At 40.5% G+C, this 18591-nt stretch overlaps 1 protein-coding gene across 1 annotated transcript; it reads right to left on the bottom strand.

The window, feature by feature from the left end:
• Positions 1–1502: 1502 nt before the first annotated feature.
• On the bottom strand, positions 1503–18540 carry TYW3 (tRNA-yW synthesizing protein 3 homolog). The gene is made up of 6 exons (XM_070403379.1): positions 18300–18540; positions 17110–17190; positions 14901–14999; positions 14615–14686; positions 12162–12295; positions 1503–1968 (listed from the first exon to the last, which is right to left on the bottom strand). The coding sequence occupies exons 1-6, from the start codon at positions 18471–18473 to the stop codon at positions 1752–1754; spliced, it is 777 nt and encodes a 258-aa protein (XP_070259480.1). The 5' UTR covers positions 18474–18540; the 3' UTR covers positions 1503–1751.
• Positions 18541–18591: the final 51 nt, after the last annotated feature.

Genomic DNA, 18591 nt, shown 5'->3' with positions numbered 1-18591 from the left:
GGAATGTTGGAGTCCTCCTTCACTGAAGCAAGCAAGCCTCATGTTCGCTTCCAGCTGCCTGGCTGCCGGCCGCCATCTTGGCTGACAGTTAATTTGCATATACTCACTGATTAGCCAATGAAAAGGGTAGCGGTTGTACGCTAATTACCATGTTTCTCTTTTATTAGTGTAGATGTATTATAAAAGTGAACCTCAATAGTTACTGCCCCAAAAGAATTTTTAAAATCATGGGCTTAACATCATAAATTTGCATCATGTTTACAGCGTTGTCTAAATACCAAAAATATAAATTCTAGCATATTAAAACAGCAACTCTTTCAAATAAGTATATGCCATCACTTTTTAAAATACATCCAACATAATGTCAACACCTGTGTTAGGTCATGTTCTTCCAGAAGACACCACTGCAAGTGATGGATTAATCAGGAGCTCCCAGATGTGGATCAGGGAGTAGAAAACATGTGATAGGATTCGGGTGAAGTCCCAGCCTCAGCCTGATGCCACTCGGAGCTCAGTTGGCAATTGCACATCCAAGTTCATCCCCTTTCTAGGCAATGAAGTCACCATGTGCAGCCTTTGTCATTATTGGCTGTGAGGTGGTGGGTGTCAGGGCAGGGGGATAGCAAACAGACTTCTAGGCACTTCCTTCTGTTTTAGAGTGGAGGCTCCAGCAGCCTAAAGCCAGAGCAGCCAAGCAGGCCAGCTGGGAGATGGGAGCAGCGTTGAATAAAGGAATCCATGGCTATGTGGCTGGGTTCCAGTGTCCTCAACCATAACCTGATGTGATACTAGCAGTAATTTAACATAGACTTCTGATTCTGGGAAGATGGTGTATATATACTTTTTCCTGTTCTTTCCACTAAGTGTCATGAAGATGACTCTAAAAGCTGGAGAGGGAGGACCAGCTGGAGTTCACAGGACCTGAAGAGCAACAGAGTGAGTTCACTGGGTTTTCCTTTTGCCTTGCATACCCCCAGCACTGGAAAAGCCAGCAACCAGAAATGCCAATGGGCTCAGAAAAAAGAAGAAAAAGTCAATAAAGGCCTGCTCTCTCTAGCCAAAGAACCAGGAAAGGAACAAAAACTTCCATCAAGTAACAGCTCTACTGAAGGGGCTCAGCAGTTAGCCGGGCATAAGAGTCTGGGCAGGCCGGAGAGCTGGGAGTGCTTCAGAAGTGAAGGCTGATGGAATGGATGAGATGGCTTGAACAGAAAGCTGGGAATGCTCACGGGGTTGTCAGCCTGTAGTTGACAATTAAAGCACTTGAGAGCTTTAAAAAAAATACACATGCCAACTGTCCCTGGAGATTCTCAGTTCCTTTCTGTATTTTTTCATAATCTACAGATGATTCTGAGGTGCAATAAATGTTAAAAATAAGTTAAACATTGCTATAATTTTTATTCAAATATTCCTAATGTTCAGGTTCTCTTGAAAGGGTATGATAGTTGTTTTACAGAAGTATAAATTAAAACTTAAAAGAGGAGATGTATTAACAATCATAATTTTATTTTTGTAATGAATTTCAGTGATTTAAAAGATGGTACTTAATGAACAAATACTATACATAGCTATTTTAAAAAGGCATCTATGTTTATAAGATGCCTCTAAATATAGAGAAAATATAGAGAAAAATTAAATTTTGCTTTTCTGAATGTCTGATACACTCAATAAACTAAAATACTCTTACAAAGAGCAGCTTTGTAACAATTATTAGAAACATTATTCCACCAAAGACACTGTAGAACCAAATTTCAGTAATCTTCAGGGAAGATAGTTACATTGACTCCAGGATCATCATCATTTTCAAATTCTTTATCATTGTCTTCAGTAACACATTTGCCATCTGCTTTTTCTCGGTTTCTTTTTTTCTTATGAGAATATGGATTACTTTTCTTGATGATTTTCTCTTTGGGATATAAGTCAGTAATACTTTCTCTTTCCAAAGCATGTTGTAGGCAGTTGTAAAGCCTATAAAGACATAAGTACTACTGTTACATCAGTGTTTTGAAACTGGATCACTGAAATACACCTAGAACTTAAATTATATAAATTTGATCTCATATTAACCTTAATATAAAACGAGTCAAAGAAATATGATGATTTTTGCTTTTATTATTGTTTAATTAGGGAACAGAATATGTTTTTTCTAAGAACAGTCTTGAAAATTGAGTTGGAATCACTTCTTTTTTAAAAAAATATATTTTTATTGATTTCAGAGAGGAAGGGAGAGGTAGAAGAATCAATGATGAGAGAGAAATATTGATTGGTTGCCTCCTGCATGCCCCATACTGGGGATCAAGCCCGCAACCCGGGCATACGCCCTTGACTGGAATTGAACCTGGGACCCTTAAGTCCGCAGGCCAGTGTTCTCTCTATCCACTGAGCAAACGAGGTAGGGCTGGAATCACTTTTTGACAATTTCTATTCTACCTCATGTTCTATTCCACATATACCTGTCAAACAAAGAAGGTAAAAACAATTTTTTTCTTTATAAAAAAAATCATACATGTAATAGAAACTCATTTTAGAGAATTTGGAAATAATGTGCAGTTATAAATACAAATAGTGATTCTTAATATTTTTATTCTTTCTAGTTTATTAATGTATTCTGAATTAATGTATTTATACATGTACACATATACCTACAGTCTTTTATACAATTGTGGTATTACATATAGTTTTATACTGTTTTTTAAAGTTTCTTGAAAACATTTTCTATATCAATCAAATGAGCTATAAAATAATGCTTTTTAATGATAGTATAACATTATGTCATCTACATTGGTTGTAATTTATTTTCAAATTTTCCCTAATACAAACAATGTGACAAACATTTTTGAAAACAATGTGATCTGAATTTCTAGCTCTTCCCTGAGGACAGACACCTAGAAATGTAACTACATGATTAAAGGTATAAACATTTTAAGGTTCTTGAAAAATACTGTTTTCCAGAATGGCTACTTAGTATGCTTCTAATATTAATACCTGAGAGACCACTTCACTCATATACTGAATATTATCATAAAAATACATGTTTTACTTGAATAGGTGATAACAGTATCTCATTATTTCTTTTTTTAAAATATATTTTTATTGGTTTCAGAGAGGGAGAGAAATAGAAACATCAATGATGAGAGAGAATCATTGATTGGCTGCCTCCTGCACACCCCACACTGGGGATCGAGCCCTCAATCCAGGCATGTGCCCTTGACCGGAATTGAACCCAGTCTGCAGGCTTACACTCTATCCACTGAGCCAAACTGGCTATGGCTCATTATTTCAATTCTCATTTATTTGTTGGCAAGTGAAATTGAATGTTTTGCATTAGCTATTTGAATTATTATTTTTTTAATGTGAATTGTTCTTTTCCTTTACTCATTTTTCTACCGGAGTTTTAGTGTTAATTTTGTCATCCGATGTACTGTTTTCTCCCTGAAAATTGGGCTTTGTTTCTTTTCTGCTCCCACATTAACACCTGACAAGATGCTGCCTGACAGTGGCCTTCAGCATCTGTGGGAGGCATCGAGGTGGCAGGTGTGCTGCATGTGCTTCACACCAGCTTGTCCTGGGAATGCTGAGGCTGACTAATTCCAACCTCCCTGGTCCCGATTTTTTCATTTATAAAATTGGACATTACCCTGTATCTAGAAGGGTTGTCAGAGGTTATAGAGGATACATGGAAGTACCTAGCACAATGCCTGGCACAGAATAAGTTCTCTATAATGACTATTTTTATAGATGATAAACTCCATGAGACCAAGACTCCCCATCTATCTTGTTTTCTGTTATATTCTTAGCATACAGTACAATGCTGATACACTCAGCAAAAATATGCCAAATAAGTGAATAAATACCTTTCAAAAAAGGTAACTTATTAGCCTAGGTCCCAAATTAGAAAGCCTGGGAGGTTGAGACCTCCCTTGTTCTCTCATCGCAAATGAGAAATCCATCGTAGGGATCTTGTCATGCTTATGTGTCCTATTTTAATGGGAGACTATGACAGGAAGTTTTTGACATCTACAGAATAGATTGCTATTTGGACCAATTTTCTTCTTTCTTTAATTCAATGAACAGGCTTAGTTCTACTTGCAAAGGCTCTGAAATTTCCCTAAAAAAACTAGGATATCCACCTATTCCCAAATACTCCACACAATTCTAATTATACCTAACATGAGTGCTACACATCCTGTCCATATTTCAAGAACTTAACATACTCAACACTCTACACTTTGATATCTAGCACTAAGCCTGGCGTAATAGGTGCTCATAGATATTACTTCAATGAGTAAATCAATCTCAGTGGTGGAGGTATAATAAAAGGAAAAACTGTACAGTAAGAGTTACAAGCAAAAGGCTTTGAAAAATATTAACTGACATACAATTCTGTAGACTCTGTTCCATGGTAACCTCTTCATTAAATGCATCCTGTACATCTTACTGAACTGAAACTTGGCTCTCCCACAAACACACCATTTGCCCTGCATTCCTTTCAAGTGGAGGCTGCTGACTCCACCACCACAGAGTTGAGACAAGGTCAGAATTCAAAAGGCTCAACAAAACTTTGCCAGACTAAACTCCTGCATCTGCCCCTTAGGTCACCTACCAAAATTCTGTTCAGTCCCTTATGTTTATGAAAACTTCTACACTTGGTTTGATCTCTCTAGGTCTGACCATCATCCTGGGTGACTTCAATGGCTGGTTTTCGTCTCATCTTCCAAACTGCCTATTTAGAATGGCTTAATATAATGACCCAACAGAATGACTCATTTAATCTAAAACACAAATGCAAGCATGCCACAAAATGGTGAGAATCATCCTTGCTGATCATAAGAGGCTATCCATGATATGCAACTTCATCTTCTATCATTCTCCACCCAACCCTGTAACGTTCGACTCAGGCAACCATATTTTTTGTTGTTGGTTTTTTTTCTTGACTATATTCTATTCCTATAAAATTATAGATAAGATTAAATTGCTCTTTTATGACCACAGAGAATTAATGGCTTGCGTAAAATATCTTGTCTATCACACATAAAAAAAGGAATTAAAGAGGAACAAATGCTTTACTTTAATCTTCCACTAAAGAACCTAAGAATTCAAAGCTACATCCTTCAGGTACCACAAAACAACTGGTAAATGGAACAAAGATACTTTTGTGCTAAAAGCCAAGAATAAAAACTTCAAATACTTTCTCCTTTTCCTTTTTTAAGGGAACTTTCAAAAAGTCTTTTGGGAAACTATCTTACACATTAAGTCAGAAATTTGTTTTTCAATTGCATGCTCTCCACTCATTCTATGACCCTCTACACAGCATTCTAAAGTTCACTTCTCAAAGTGTAATTTCCTCAGCTCTCACAGGCAACAAAAAGAGCTTGGAGTGTAAAAAGAAATGTATACTCAGGCAACTGTTTCTTTTCTCTCCTGAAAAGAAAATCAAATTGTCCTCAGATTTTCTACCTCTGCAGTCAAGATTATCATGCCACAGGGCAACTTGTACTCAGTTCTCTTCATTAGAGAACTTTTCAGGCCAGCACTGTGAAAATGAATCCTTGTCTTTCAGATCAATTATAGGACCACTTACAATAAAAAGCTGATATTTCTTTGACTTCTGAAATAGGAAGGAAATTTTAATAAAATCTAGGCACAATTTCATACCATTTTAGGCTTCCATTATTCATAAGTAACAAAGAAGGCTATTTTCATATATTATACATTTAGATTTTAACTAAGCTCTAGCATTTTTATTTAAAAACATGTATGCAAAGGCCTGTCTCAGGTGCTGGAAACAGAGTTAAGGAGGGCAGGGTCTAACGGGAGCTGCAGAGCTGTAAGGACACGTCCAACACACCATGAGAAAGATAAATTAAAGTGGGAGCACACTGGGGGCACTTTACTCCAAGTGAGATCATGAAAAGCTCTTTGGGAAAACCCAATTTGATTGCAAGGGCGAATGCAAAGCTGGCTGGGTGACGGGAGTGGAATTATGGCAGGAGTTTGCCATACAGAAGGGGAGAGGATATCGAGGGAAAAAATTATCAGAATAGAAAATATATATTTTTTCACTTTACATTATTTACCTTTTGATCTTAAGTATACAGGGAAATGTACAAGTTGTTTATTTACCTGCTTTAGTTCCACTTTTAAAAATAAGACTAGTGCCCTCCCTAGCTGTTTTTGCTAGGTGGACAGAGCGTTGGCCTGCGGACTGAAGGGTACCAGGTTCTATTCTGGTCAAGGGCACATGCCTGGGTTGCGGGCTTGATCCCCAGGGTCGGGTGTGCAGGAGGCAGCCAATCAATGATTCTCTCTCATCATTGATGCTTCTATTTCTCTCTCCCTTCCCCTTACTCTCTGAAATCAATTTTAAAAAAATTAAAAAAAAAAAGACTAGCAACTCTGGGGAGTCTATGACATCTGCTATCCTGACTCCTCCTTCTCTTCTGCCATATCTAATCTGTTTGGGTTGATATTCTGCAGTATCACGCCCATTCAGCTTGTTACTCAGGGTCCTGTTTCTTTTATCTGGACCATGTAGCCAGAGCCTGCTCCCCCTATGTCTCAGCCACCTTTCATGTGTTCCAGAATGATCATCCTAAGGCTTTGAAGCCTTAAAAGTAGCACACGGATGGAAAAAAATCACTTAACTAAGTTTTACAAACATCTATTAACCACTATTCTTATGAAACTGTCCTTGCTTTTGGGGAACTCTATATGTGTTAACTTTTAAATTCCTTTATTGTTTATGATTAATTCTATAAATACTTATTGAGTTTCTACCATGAGCCAGGCACTATGTAAGGTTTTAGGATAAGATATAGAGACATTTTTGTGCGCGCGTGTGTGTGTGTGTGTATGTGTGTGTGTGTGTGTGTGTGTGTGTGTTTGTGCATGCATGCATGTGCAGTTGGTTGTGAGGGAGAAGGCAGTCCTATCTTCAGTGTGACCATGTAGTGGAAAAAGAAGGTATATATGTAATTAAATAATTGCAAGTCAATATGATTCATATTTCTTTTTTCACTGAGGCATAAACTGTAATGATACTGCTAAATGATAATATGAATCTGAACCAAAGAAATTGCTTTGGGGTTGAGACTAGGCTAAGAAAGGGATTAAGGAAAGACTGATAGGATATTTTAGTTACATATCTTCAAAAAATTATTGGGTATATGGGCCTATGACTTGGGGAAGATTTGGAAGACCCATCAGTATACAGGGAAGTAGCTGAAGCTATGGGCCAAGGGAGAGAATCCTAGAGTACAACAATATTTTACCAATAGGTAGAATAGTAAGAAAAATCCAGAAGGAAGCTAAGAAAGGGACGCAGAAAAGAAAGGATATAATAGAAATTCTTACCAACTGGTATATGAAAAAAAGCTCAATATCACTAGTCACCAGAAAAATACAAATCAAAACCAAAATGAGGTATCAACTCACCTGTCAGAATGGTCATTATTAAACACACACACATACACACACACAAACAACACACACATACAAAAAGACAACATATGTTGTAAGGATGTTGAGAAAAGGGAACCCTTGCTCATTGCTGGTGGGAATGTAAAATGGTACAGTTCCTGTGGGAAACAGTATGGTGGTTCTTAAAAAAAATTAAATGTAAAATTACCATATGATCCAGCAATTCCACTTCTGGGTATACACCAAAAGATTCAAGAGCAGGGACTCAAACAGATATTTATACACCCATGTTCATAGCAGTATTATTCACAATGGTGAACAGAAAAAAGAAAAATCTGATTTTTCATTGACAGATTAATCGATAAATAAAATATGGTATATAAATACAATGGAGTATTATTCAGCCTTAAAAACAAATGCAATTCTGACATATGCTACAACATGGATGAACCTTGAAGACATTTTGCTAAGTGAAATAAGGCAGACACAAAAGGGAAAAAATTTTAATTCCATTTATATGAAGTATTTAAAATTCAGAGAGTAAAAATAGAATAGTGATTAATAGGGGCTGGGAGCTTGGAGAATGGGGAATTATTGTTTAACTAGAGGCCTGGTGCATGGATTCGTGCACTGGTGGGGTCCCTCGGCCTGGCCTGCAGGGATTGGGTGTCCGCTGACACTGGCTCTCTGATATCCCCCGAGGGGTCCTGAATTGTGAGCGGGTGCAGGCCAGGCTGAAGGACCCCAGGGGTGCACAATCGGAGCTGGGGAGGGAATGCAGGAGGGCTCCAGGGCGTGTCTGGCCCATCTCACCCAGTCCCTATTCACTGGATCCCAGCAGCAAGCTAAACTACTGGTTGGAGCATTTGCCCCCTGGTGGTCAGTGCGCATCACAGTGACTGGTCAAACAAATGGTTGGACACTTAGCATATTAGGCTTTTATTATACAGGATGGGTACTGAGATTCAATTTGGGATGATGTAAAGGTTCTGGAGATGGATAGTGGTGATAGGTGGTTACATAACAATTTGAACATACTTAATGGCACTGAACTATACACTAAAACGGTTAATATGGTAAATTTTGTTATGTATATTTAACCACAAAAAGTTAAAAATAATAATAAAGAACACCCAACCACTAAAATAGACTTATTTACTTCTCTCCAATTTACTTCATTTTTACCAACCACATTATATGCTAATATATTCAGCCCTTTTATTCTATAGTTTATTGAACATTTATTTTTCTTATTACATAGCTGGTAAAAAGAACATGGCTATTTTCACTGTGCTTATAGCCAAATGGTGGTTTCATCTGACCCACGTCAGTCCTGTCTCTTATAAACTGAATCAAAGACAGCCTTCCTCTGGTAATTGGTAAGTAGATCTTCAAACTTTACATTTTTCACCTAGAAATCATTATGTACAAAATTATCTTACTTTTCCCAATAAAAGGGGCTTGGAAATTAGTTTTCACAAACAAGACCTTTTATCTATTAAAAATATTTTAGCCTTTGGCTTTCATTTTTCACATTGGCAGAAAATTTCTTGTTGATGAAATATTACTCATTTGGATCTTGACTTTAAAAAATTCTCTTATTATAGCTATTTTAATTGTGAAACTTTGGTCCTATGACAAACCAAATTTAGTACTCGATGTCTGATTGCAGAACTCATTACCTCCAGTATTTATTATTTTTTTCTCTTTTCAACATCAGAAGAGTAACTTTTTCTCTGCATTTGGTTGAAAGTACAGCTGTTCCCAAAGGAGCTCCCTAATTTGTACAGCCTTTCTGAATTCACTTGTAATCTTCTAATCAGTATCTTAAGACACTTTTTACCCTTCTTTAATTTTTCACTGATTTTACGTGATGAGCATGGCTCTCTTGATAGCAGCATGCACAGTATAATCTCAAAACATATCTTTGAGTCAATGGATTTAAAGCATAATTTGATTTTATAGCTGGTGAACATGGCTCAATTAACTTCACCAGGTGTACTAATATAGTTACTTGATCTTGGGCTATATTTATAATCTTGTTGAAATTCAAGTAAGGAAACAGAAAAACTGATTTGCTACCTCCTATGCTTTAGCAACAACCTCACCGGAATACTATCGAATGGATGTGGTAAGTGTTTGGAATGGTGCCAATAAGTACCTACATAGATTTCAAACACTACAGTCTGGTGGGATGACAGGGTACTCTTCAGTTGCTTACTTGAAATTATTACTTTATTTAGAATGTTTGTTCAAAGCATTTTGTGGCCAGGTAACCTCTAGCCTTTTCTCAGCCACAGTTCTGTTAGAAATTAAGCTTAATGCCTTGAGACATCCACTGTATAGAATAATTAATTTCTCTCCAATGTATGGAGAATGGGACAAGTACCGTTGTTGGGAGAACTGAGAAATAGTCACTTGAATAATTTTGTGAATCTTGTTGTTCAAATAAGGAGCCCTGGTTGAGAAAGCCTGGATGGTGATACTGATGTGATTATTGGTTTACTCTCTTCATGTGTCATTGAATAAGGGCTATTGGATCTGGAGAATCCATGACACGACAGGGCCAGGACTAATCATTATAGGTATGCTATTGAATATATACTACAATTGTTCTTTAAGATAAGTATTTTCCCCTAGTTAGATATAAGAAAGACAAAGCCAAGGGAGTTGAGTAAGTTGTGGTAGAATCTGGATCTGAACTCAGTTCTACCTCCAGAGAAAAAATCTACCTCTTTCCACCACAAGACTGCCGCCATCAGCACTTCCAGCCTTAGCTGCTTCAAAAAAAAATTCTAGGTATTAAAAAAAAAAACTTAAGCAGGCAAGTTAAGCAATAGAATTGCTTTGTATTTTACAGATGGGATTCTGATGGTGATATGGAGAATCGCTTAGCAGAGAAACACACTGGAAGCATTCTACAATGAGACAAGTGAATATTGCAATGGTCTTGAATGAAGAAAGTGGCAGATGGGGAGAGATAATGATTCAAGAGTTACTTGGGTAGAGATTGACTGATTAAGAGGTGGCCAAGAGAAGTGGGGAGAAGGGGAAAAGGAAATTATAAATGATACCAAGTCAGCCAACACCAGCCTGAGTAACTCAGAGATGCACATCTTGTTGATGGTAGGTCAGTGGTATTATCCTATACTAGGAGCCCAGTGCACAAATTTGTGCACCTTGAAAGGAACTGTGGGCTGTGAGGTTGAGGTGGGCACAGGGGCAGGTTTCGGCCCATCCTCTGCGCCCCCGCCCGGCCCCTCCTGCTGCAGCCCCCAGTCCCCTGTCTGCTGGCAGCCCCGCTCCCACCCACTGACGGCGCCAGCCGTTGGTACCAGCTGATGATGTGGAGTGATTGGGGCCAGCGCCAGCAGCAGGTGTGAGTGGTGGCTGCTGCCTTGATTGCCCCTCAGGAGCAGGGGGAGGTGGAAAAGCCCTAAGGGGCTATTGGGGCAGGCAGCCGCCGCTTGCACCCACTGATGGCACCAAGTGATCGGGGCCGGCGTCAGGTGCTGGCAGTGGGTGTGAGTGGGGTCAGTGTTGGCAGCAGGTGCAAGTGCCAGGTGGGACTGCGGTGCACGGGAGCAAATAATTTTCAGTAACCAGCAAAGGCTCGCCCAATGACAGTGACCAGCGCCCTGCCTTGGTCTGACACCCCCGCTCACCTGCTCCACCATCCCACCGTGGCTGATGCCTGCCATGTTCTACTCTCTGCCGCCTGACAATGCCCGCCATGGTTCGTGCGCCTCCTGGTGGTCAGCGTATGTCATAGTGACTGGTTGTTTGGCTGTTCTGCTGTTTGGTCTATTTGCATAGTAGGGTTTAGTATATATAGATAATAAAAGGCTAATATGCAAATCGACTGAACTGTGGAACGACCAGTTGCTATGACACGCACTGACCACCAGGGGGCAGACACTCAATGCCGGAGCTGCCCCCTGGTGGTCAGTGCACTCCCACAGCGGGAGTGCTGCTCAGCCAAAAGCAGGCCTAAGCCGTCAGTCAGACATCCCCTGAGGGCTCCTGGATTGTGAGAGGGCACAGGCCGGGCTGAGGGATGCCCCCCCCCCCCCCCCAAGTACATGAATTTCATGCACTGGCCCTCCAGTTTTTATATAAGAAAGGCAACATAAGAGTCACTTCTGTATATAAAAACCATTCTTTGAAAAAAGAAAGCACTGTAAAAATTGTATTCATCCTGAGTGAAATTTAAGAACAGGAGAAGTATAAAGATGTGAACTAATAGCCATAATCCTTACTACTAGGACAATTCTGGCAATGCTAGATCTAATCCATGATAAGAGATGGGTAGTAAACTCACCAGAGATGTAAAATATTTATCAGGCTAAAAATTAACCAGTCTATATTCTCCTAAAAAGGAGATTCTGGGTTAGGTCATCTCCAGGGGATCACACCAAGGGGCAGTGTGCACCTCTTCCATGGTTGCTTTTAACTTGATCAGTTATGGTCCCCATGGCTACTGGGCTTTCCTACCTGAGTGATTATGTTTAGCTCCCTTATACCCATTGCTGGAAGTCAGTCGTCCCATTCTCCTCCATGTAGCTTATGCTCCCATTTAGTACCCTTTACAGTCTGGCCTACTTTAATCATCTTTTTATTATTCACGATAAGGCTATAAATAGAAAAGCAGTTGGGAGTCTAAACTGAAGACAGTGTATATTAGTATTTTCAAAGATGATCTAGGCATAGAAAAATAACATGAAAATATCTAATAAATGTACCTTTCAATTCTCTTCTTGTTTTCCTCCATTTTTTGATTTGCTATCTCTAATAGGAAGTCGATATATTCCTCTGTCACCATCAGTTTTCCCTTATGGCTTAATGGAACTTCTAAGCCATGTGTGCTCCGGACAGCCTTCAAGGAACAAGCAATTCAGACATGATGACTCATGTGCTAGAGATACTGAAGATAACTAAAGAAAATCCCAAGTTAGGGTTGTGTTTAAACATAGTTTAGCTCCATTACAGCATTTAGGTTTGTGCTTTGATATAAGTTAGCTAAACACAGTTGGATCACAGGAGATTAAATAGATTTTCCCTTCATGTAAAGTCATTTCTAAAAAAAGTCATTCTACACATTGTTTTCAGAGAAGCAGATACTATCAAATAAGCCAATAACTTTAACAGTTTCAATTTCACTGAAGCTTAGAAAGCTTTAATAGACTATTTAAAGAAAAGAAATAAATGAAATCTCAACAGAAGCTTCAAGGGAAAATCAAAATGGACTGGATTTGAAAGAGCCTCTTAGTGCTGCCTGAGCGGAGTGTGGTTATAAGAATAAGCCATGCCCGTTCTATCTCACAAAGTGGCTGCTTTCTCGATGCTTTAGGGCCAGCCTTAGTAATCCTGTTGATGAAATAGTCAGCACGTTACAAGCAAATCCAAACACTGGATATAGATTAAGAACAACCACCAAAACTATCATGAGGAATAAAAATAAATTCAATGAAAGTTTACTGAGCATCTGCAATGTAGGCCCTATGCAAGATGTGAAGATACAAGATGAATATAACATGGTTTCTTTAAGAGCTTACACTTTGGAATAAGAGATAAACAAGTGAACAAAAATTGTAACACGACATAGGTGCTATGACAGGGAAAACACAAACATGTCCGCCCACGTGCACGCACAAACCATTCAAGAAATGTAGAAGAGATACAACTAAATGAGACAGGCCTCAGTTTCATGGGAAGGTGGCATTTGAGTTGGGATTTTAAAGGATAAGTTCAATTTTACCACATGTAAAATGGGCGAGGAACAACTGATCTACAGTTATGGAGACGTGACAGAGCACGATACATTTTTTATTTGGCTGGGATATAAGTATGCTAGCAGAAGAGCATCAACAAGCCAGATGGAAAGTAGTTTGGGAAAGGCCTTGAATATCAGGGGAAATATTTGGAGACCCTCACTTTTTCAAAAGGGGAGATTCTGACAGTACTAGGTGGAGGGACTGAAGAAGATGGACAGCAGGAAGACCAGTCAGGAGCCCACTGTAAAGACAGGGGAGGGACACTGAGGGCTTAAGTAGGGGCAATGACAGAGGGCTTGGAGAGGTGGACTCAGGTGTGAGAAATAAAAGGCAGATGTGATAGGACTTGTAACTAATTGAATATGGAAGACAAAGGAGAGGAAGGTAGAAGAATGGCTCTGTTCTTGCTAGGTCACCAGATGCAGCAGGGAATGAGATGGGGACACAAACCAGTACTATGGGCACTGCTTTTCTAGTTAGTCATGCTTTACAGGAGTCTTCTTTTTTCCCTAAATTTAAAATATATGTATTTTTTTTTGTTGATATTAGAAAGAGAGGAAGAGAAAGGGAGAAAGAAATATGGATGTGAGCAGGATAGAAAATAGGAAAGTCTAAGGAGCTAGAATGGAGAACAATCTGAAACCAGTTCAAGAGCAAATAATACATGTCCTGCCAAACAATAAATGCAATCAGTAAATACACAGCAGATCAGAATAAGGCAAATTCACCAGGGGCTAGCTTGGCCAGGAAAAGACTAAGAGAGGATGTGGAGCTTAGAAGGCGCCTTAACGATTATCCAGTCCAGGGATCAGCAAACTTTTTCTGAGAAAGGACAGATAGTAAACATTTTCAACTTTGTGGACCATATAGTATCTGGCATAACTACTCAATTTTACCACTGTAACACAAAAGCAATCTTAGACAGTGATTCATCCGATTGGTGTAGTGGGATCCGACACCCCTGTGGGCTGGACTTGGCCCTATGGCAGTAGTTTGCTGGACCCCTGGTATGGCTGAGAAAATTCGGGCCCTGAGGGAGCTTACCCAAGTTCATTTAGCATAGCCGGGGGCCAGCCAGTATTTGTGCAGAGGACTTCAGATCCCCTATCTGTGATTCTTTCCATGATATCATGGTGCTTATTAAATTGGGGCTATTTAAGATGAGGAGGGCACAGAGAATCAGGTTAAAAGTGGAGGAGTATACAGTACTATGAAATAAGACTGCAAATGTACATCTAATATCTCTGGGGCTTTGCCCTGTAGGAATAAATAAATCACTGAAGGTTTCTGACACAGGGAATGGCAAGAAGATCTGAGTCAGGAGATACTAAAGGCAGGAGTCTAAGTACAAGTCTAAGTTATTTCAATAACCTGGATCACTTCATGCTCAAAGAACTGCTTTTTGCCAAAAGGTATCTTACCAACATAGTCTTTCCTCTCTTTCCCACTGTTATGCCAGAGTTCCTGAAACCAGAATCTATTGCCACCGAATGCTGTAAAAAAATAAAGTTGTTAGATTCTGATAACCTGACTAATCAGACAAACCATTAAACTCTACAAACTGCAGAAACATATATAACCCCAAACCTATAGTTAATTAAAAACTACTTGATTAAACTACTGCATTAAATTTTGGCAGAAGTTTTAAGGCTTAAGATTAAGTCTACCCACATACCAATAAATTCAAGCATAATTACAAAGTTTTACCAGAATCTGTGCATCCTGTAACTCTCGACACTGCACATGAAGAATAAGGGGTTCGAATTTCAAAGTGGCATCACCATTCGCTTTGTTCAGAGCTGCAATCTAAATAAAAAATGTTAGTATCAGACACAAATATATGACCCTCTTCTTTTGAACCCCGGGACTTTTAGATTCCTCCAGCATCCTGTTCCCAAAATAACTTTTCACTTGGCTTTCTTGGTCCTTTCTCCAAAAACTTATTAATCTGCTTATTCTTTTAAAAGACTTGATTTCTAATTCTCCCATATACCTCCTGTGTCATTCTTTCCAACCACGTTTTACAAAAGTAAACTATTACTGTATTTAATTCCATAACAGATTTTTCCATTAAGGAACAGGGTATGTAAAGACTATAGTAGAAGGTCTGTTTAAATAATTGTTAGACGCCGAAACCGGTTTGGCTCGGTGGATAGAGCGTCGGCCTGCGGACTGAGGGGTCCCGGGTTCGATTCCGGTCAAAAGGGCATGTACCTTGGTTGCGGGCATATCCCCAGTGGGAGATGTGCAGGAGGCAGCTGGTCGATGTTTCTCTCTCATCAATGTTTCTAACTCTCTATCTCTCTCCCTTCCTCTCTGTAAAAAATCAATAAAATATATATAATAAAAAAAAATACTTGTTAGACAGAAGTTGGACTGTTATGTCTGAGCTAGAATTTATATAGGGCAGTTGTTATTTCTGTTTGCCTAATATTCCTGGGCAGCAGCCTCCCTCTTTCACAAGGGACTGTTAATAATGGCCCTGTCACTCATCACTCCCACTATCATAATATCAGAGATGCCAAGTGCCTAGGTCTGATCAAGGCTAGCATTCCATTCTATTGGCAAAAATAATTGATCTCGGGGGATGGCTCAGAGTCCTTTAGGAATGGTACATGAATCTTCTGAAGTCTTTTTCTGCTGGGGTTGCTAGTAGCTAACTTTCCTGACACAAAGATAATCTGTAGCAGAAGAGAATAAGTACCCATAGGTACTCATTCAACCTATGTACATTTGAGCACCTGAACCAGTAATGTACGTGCCTGATTAATACAAACTTATATGAACTCATTTAAACATTTCAATTTAGGCAACTAAATCATTCAGCATGATACAAAGATTTTCAAGAAGCAATTCAGGTAATGTATAATTTATTTATATCAGTATAATGGTAATCTATCTATACTAATAAAAGGGTAATATGCTAATTAGACCGGATAGACTGGACGTCTTCCAGACAAAGCCACGGTGGCGGGGGCCGAGGCAGAGGTGATTAGGGGTGATCAGGCTGGCAGGGGAGAGTGATTAGGAGAGATTAGGCCAGCAGAGGAGCAGTTAGGGGTATCAGGCAGGCAGGCAAAGGGGTTAGGGGAGATCAGACAGGCAGGCAGAGGTGGTTAGGGGCGATCAAGCAGGCAGGCAGAGGCAGTTAGGGGCGATCAAGCAGGCATGCAGAGTGGTTAGGGGCTATCAGGCAGGCGAGCAGTTAGGAGCCAGCGGTACTGTATTACGAGAGAGTACAGGCCAGGCTAAGGGGACTCCCCCCGCCCACACACACACGAATTTTGTGCACTGGGCCTCTAGTATATATATAAAGCTTAAGCAACCAAACGACTGGTTGCTATGACGTGCACTGACCATCAGGGGACAGATGCTCAACGCACAGGATCGGGCTCCCTCCTGTCTAGATTGGGCCTGTGGGGACTGGGCCGAAACTGGCTATCCGACATCTGAGGAGTCCTGGATTGCGAGAGGGTGCAGGCCAGACCAAGTGACCCACCAGTGCATGAATCCATGCACCGGGCCTCTAGTACATAGATAATGTTAATGACTTATTCCTGGCTCCCTTTCTCCCTTTTCCTTCTATGATTTGTACCAGGTTACTGAGTTATAGAATAGCTCAAATAAAATTCAATCTTTGGATCCAATATGTGTCCGATGTCCATGAACTTTCTGCTATGTCCAAGAGGATGTGTTGTGTTGAGCGGCCGTAGTAATGCTAGCATACATATTTTTACTTTTATCTCCCACAACTCAGAAAAACCATCATAATGAATTCTGTTTAGGCTTTATGAATAATATTCAGTCATTATAATTATGTACAAAAATCACCTTGAATTTTCTATTTTTCAACTGTATTTAAAGTGACCACGAATTAAAAAGTGTGATTTCTTTAAATTTACATATAAAAACTTACCACATCATCTTTTACACAAGGCTTGTGTGTAACTAGGAGCCAGCAACAGTTTTGTTTCTGAACCTCAAAGCCATTTATATTCTAAAATGAAAAGTAACATAATCCAATGTAATCATACATTTACAAAAATAACAAGTACAGTGAATACATAACATATTGTAGGCTTTCTTAAATTAATAATCCCCAAGTGGTGATTTTTAAATTAATGACCCCATTTTCTCTACACCAGCGATTTTCAACCTTTTTCATCTCATGGCACACATAAACTAATTACTAAAATTCTGCAGCACACACACACACACACACAAATTATATTTTTTTGCCAATCTGAAAAAGCAACAACCAGGTGTAGTTTTGATTCATTCACACCGACTGACGGCTATTGTTGTGCTGGCTGTTGTCATTTTTGTATTTAACAACCTCGGGAAAAGAGGTCAGTGCCCCTGACCAGCCAGGTCGTGCATGCTTTACAAATTAGTGTGGCACGCCGGTGTGCCCGTCGCTGGGGATCGCTGCTCTTTATTGTCCTCACTTCATGACCCAGGGAGGGCGTGAGCTTAGATAAGTGTCAAGTCACACGGCCAGGAATTCCCAGAACCAGGCTGGAATCTACGGGGCATCACGCCACAGTCTCAGGGCTTCGCATCTCACACTAGATAAATAGATTAGATAGACAGATGATTGATAGATAGATAGATAGATAGATAGATAGATAGATAGATAGATAGATAGATGACAGACAGATAGATAATAGACATTGCGCTTCCGGGACCACCTTAACCCGGCCACGCCCCCCCAGGCCCGCAGGCCGCGGTGCAGCCGCCAGCTGGGCCAGGCTGGAGTGTACGTTCCCTTCGATTTCGGAAAAATCACATCCTCAGCCCTTGCACCGCCAGGTCACTCCCGGGCCAGCAGCTTCGGCGTCACTCTGGGGTTTGTGAGAATGGCGGACTAGCAGGCCCCGCGCTACACCTACAGGATCAGACTCCGGACTTTCCAAAGATCTCCAGGTGACTCACAGACACACCTACGTTTTTAAGGCCCTGGTCTAATCCATCCTCTAAATTTCACCGATAAGGAAACCGAGACCACCCACTAGGACACACAAAAGCAGTCTGCACCGGGGTGTCGCACGGGGTGGGTTCCCACTAGCCGGCAGGCGCCGCCGGGAGGGCACCGAGCAGGCTCACCGCATCCAAGAGGAGGATGCGCCCCGCGCAGGAGCTGGTGGTAAAGAACTGTTCTCGCCCATTCAGGAGCTGCACGAGCTCGGCCACATCCTCGTCCACGCTGCCCTTCCGGCTGAGGTCCGCCTTGCTCAGACACTGCGCCTTCCACCTGCTGAACTCCGCGCGGCGCTCCATGCGGGGAGGGATGTGGGGTCTGCACTTCGCCGGCGGCCCTCGCCTGCCCTGGGGGCAGCCATCTTGAAGCGACGGGTGCCGGGAAGGGCCAAACTTCCGCGGCGTCGCGCTCGCGGGA

The sequence above is a fragment of the Myotis yumanensis genome, unplaced genomic scaffold, assembly GCF_028538775.1.
Source record: "Myotis yumanensis isolate MYYU_CA2020_CCGP unplaced genomic scaffold, mMyoYum1.0.hap1 SCAF_2, whole genome shotgun sequence".
Classification (NCBI taxonomy): domain Eukaryota; kingdom Metazoa; phylum Chordata; class Mammalia; order Chiroptera; family Vespertilionidae; genus Myotis; species Myotis yumanensis.
This window is presented reverse-complemented; position numbering and strand designations above follow the sequence as displayed.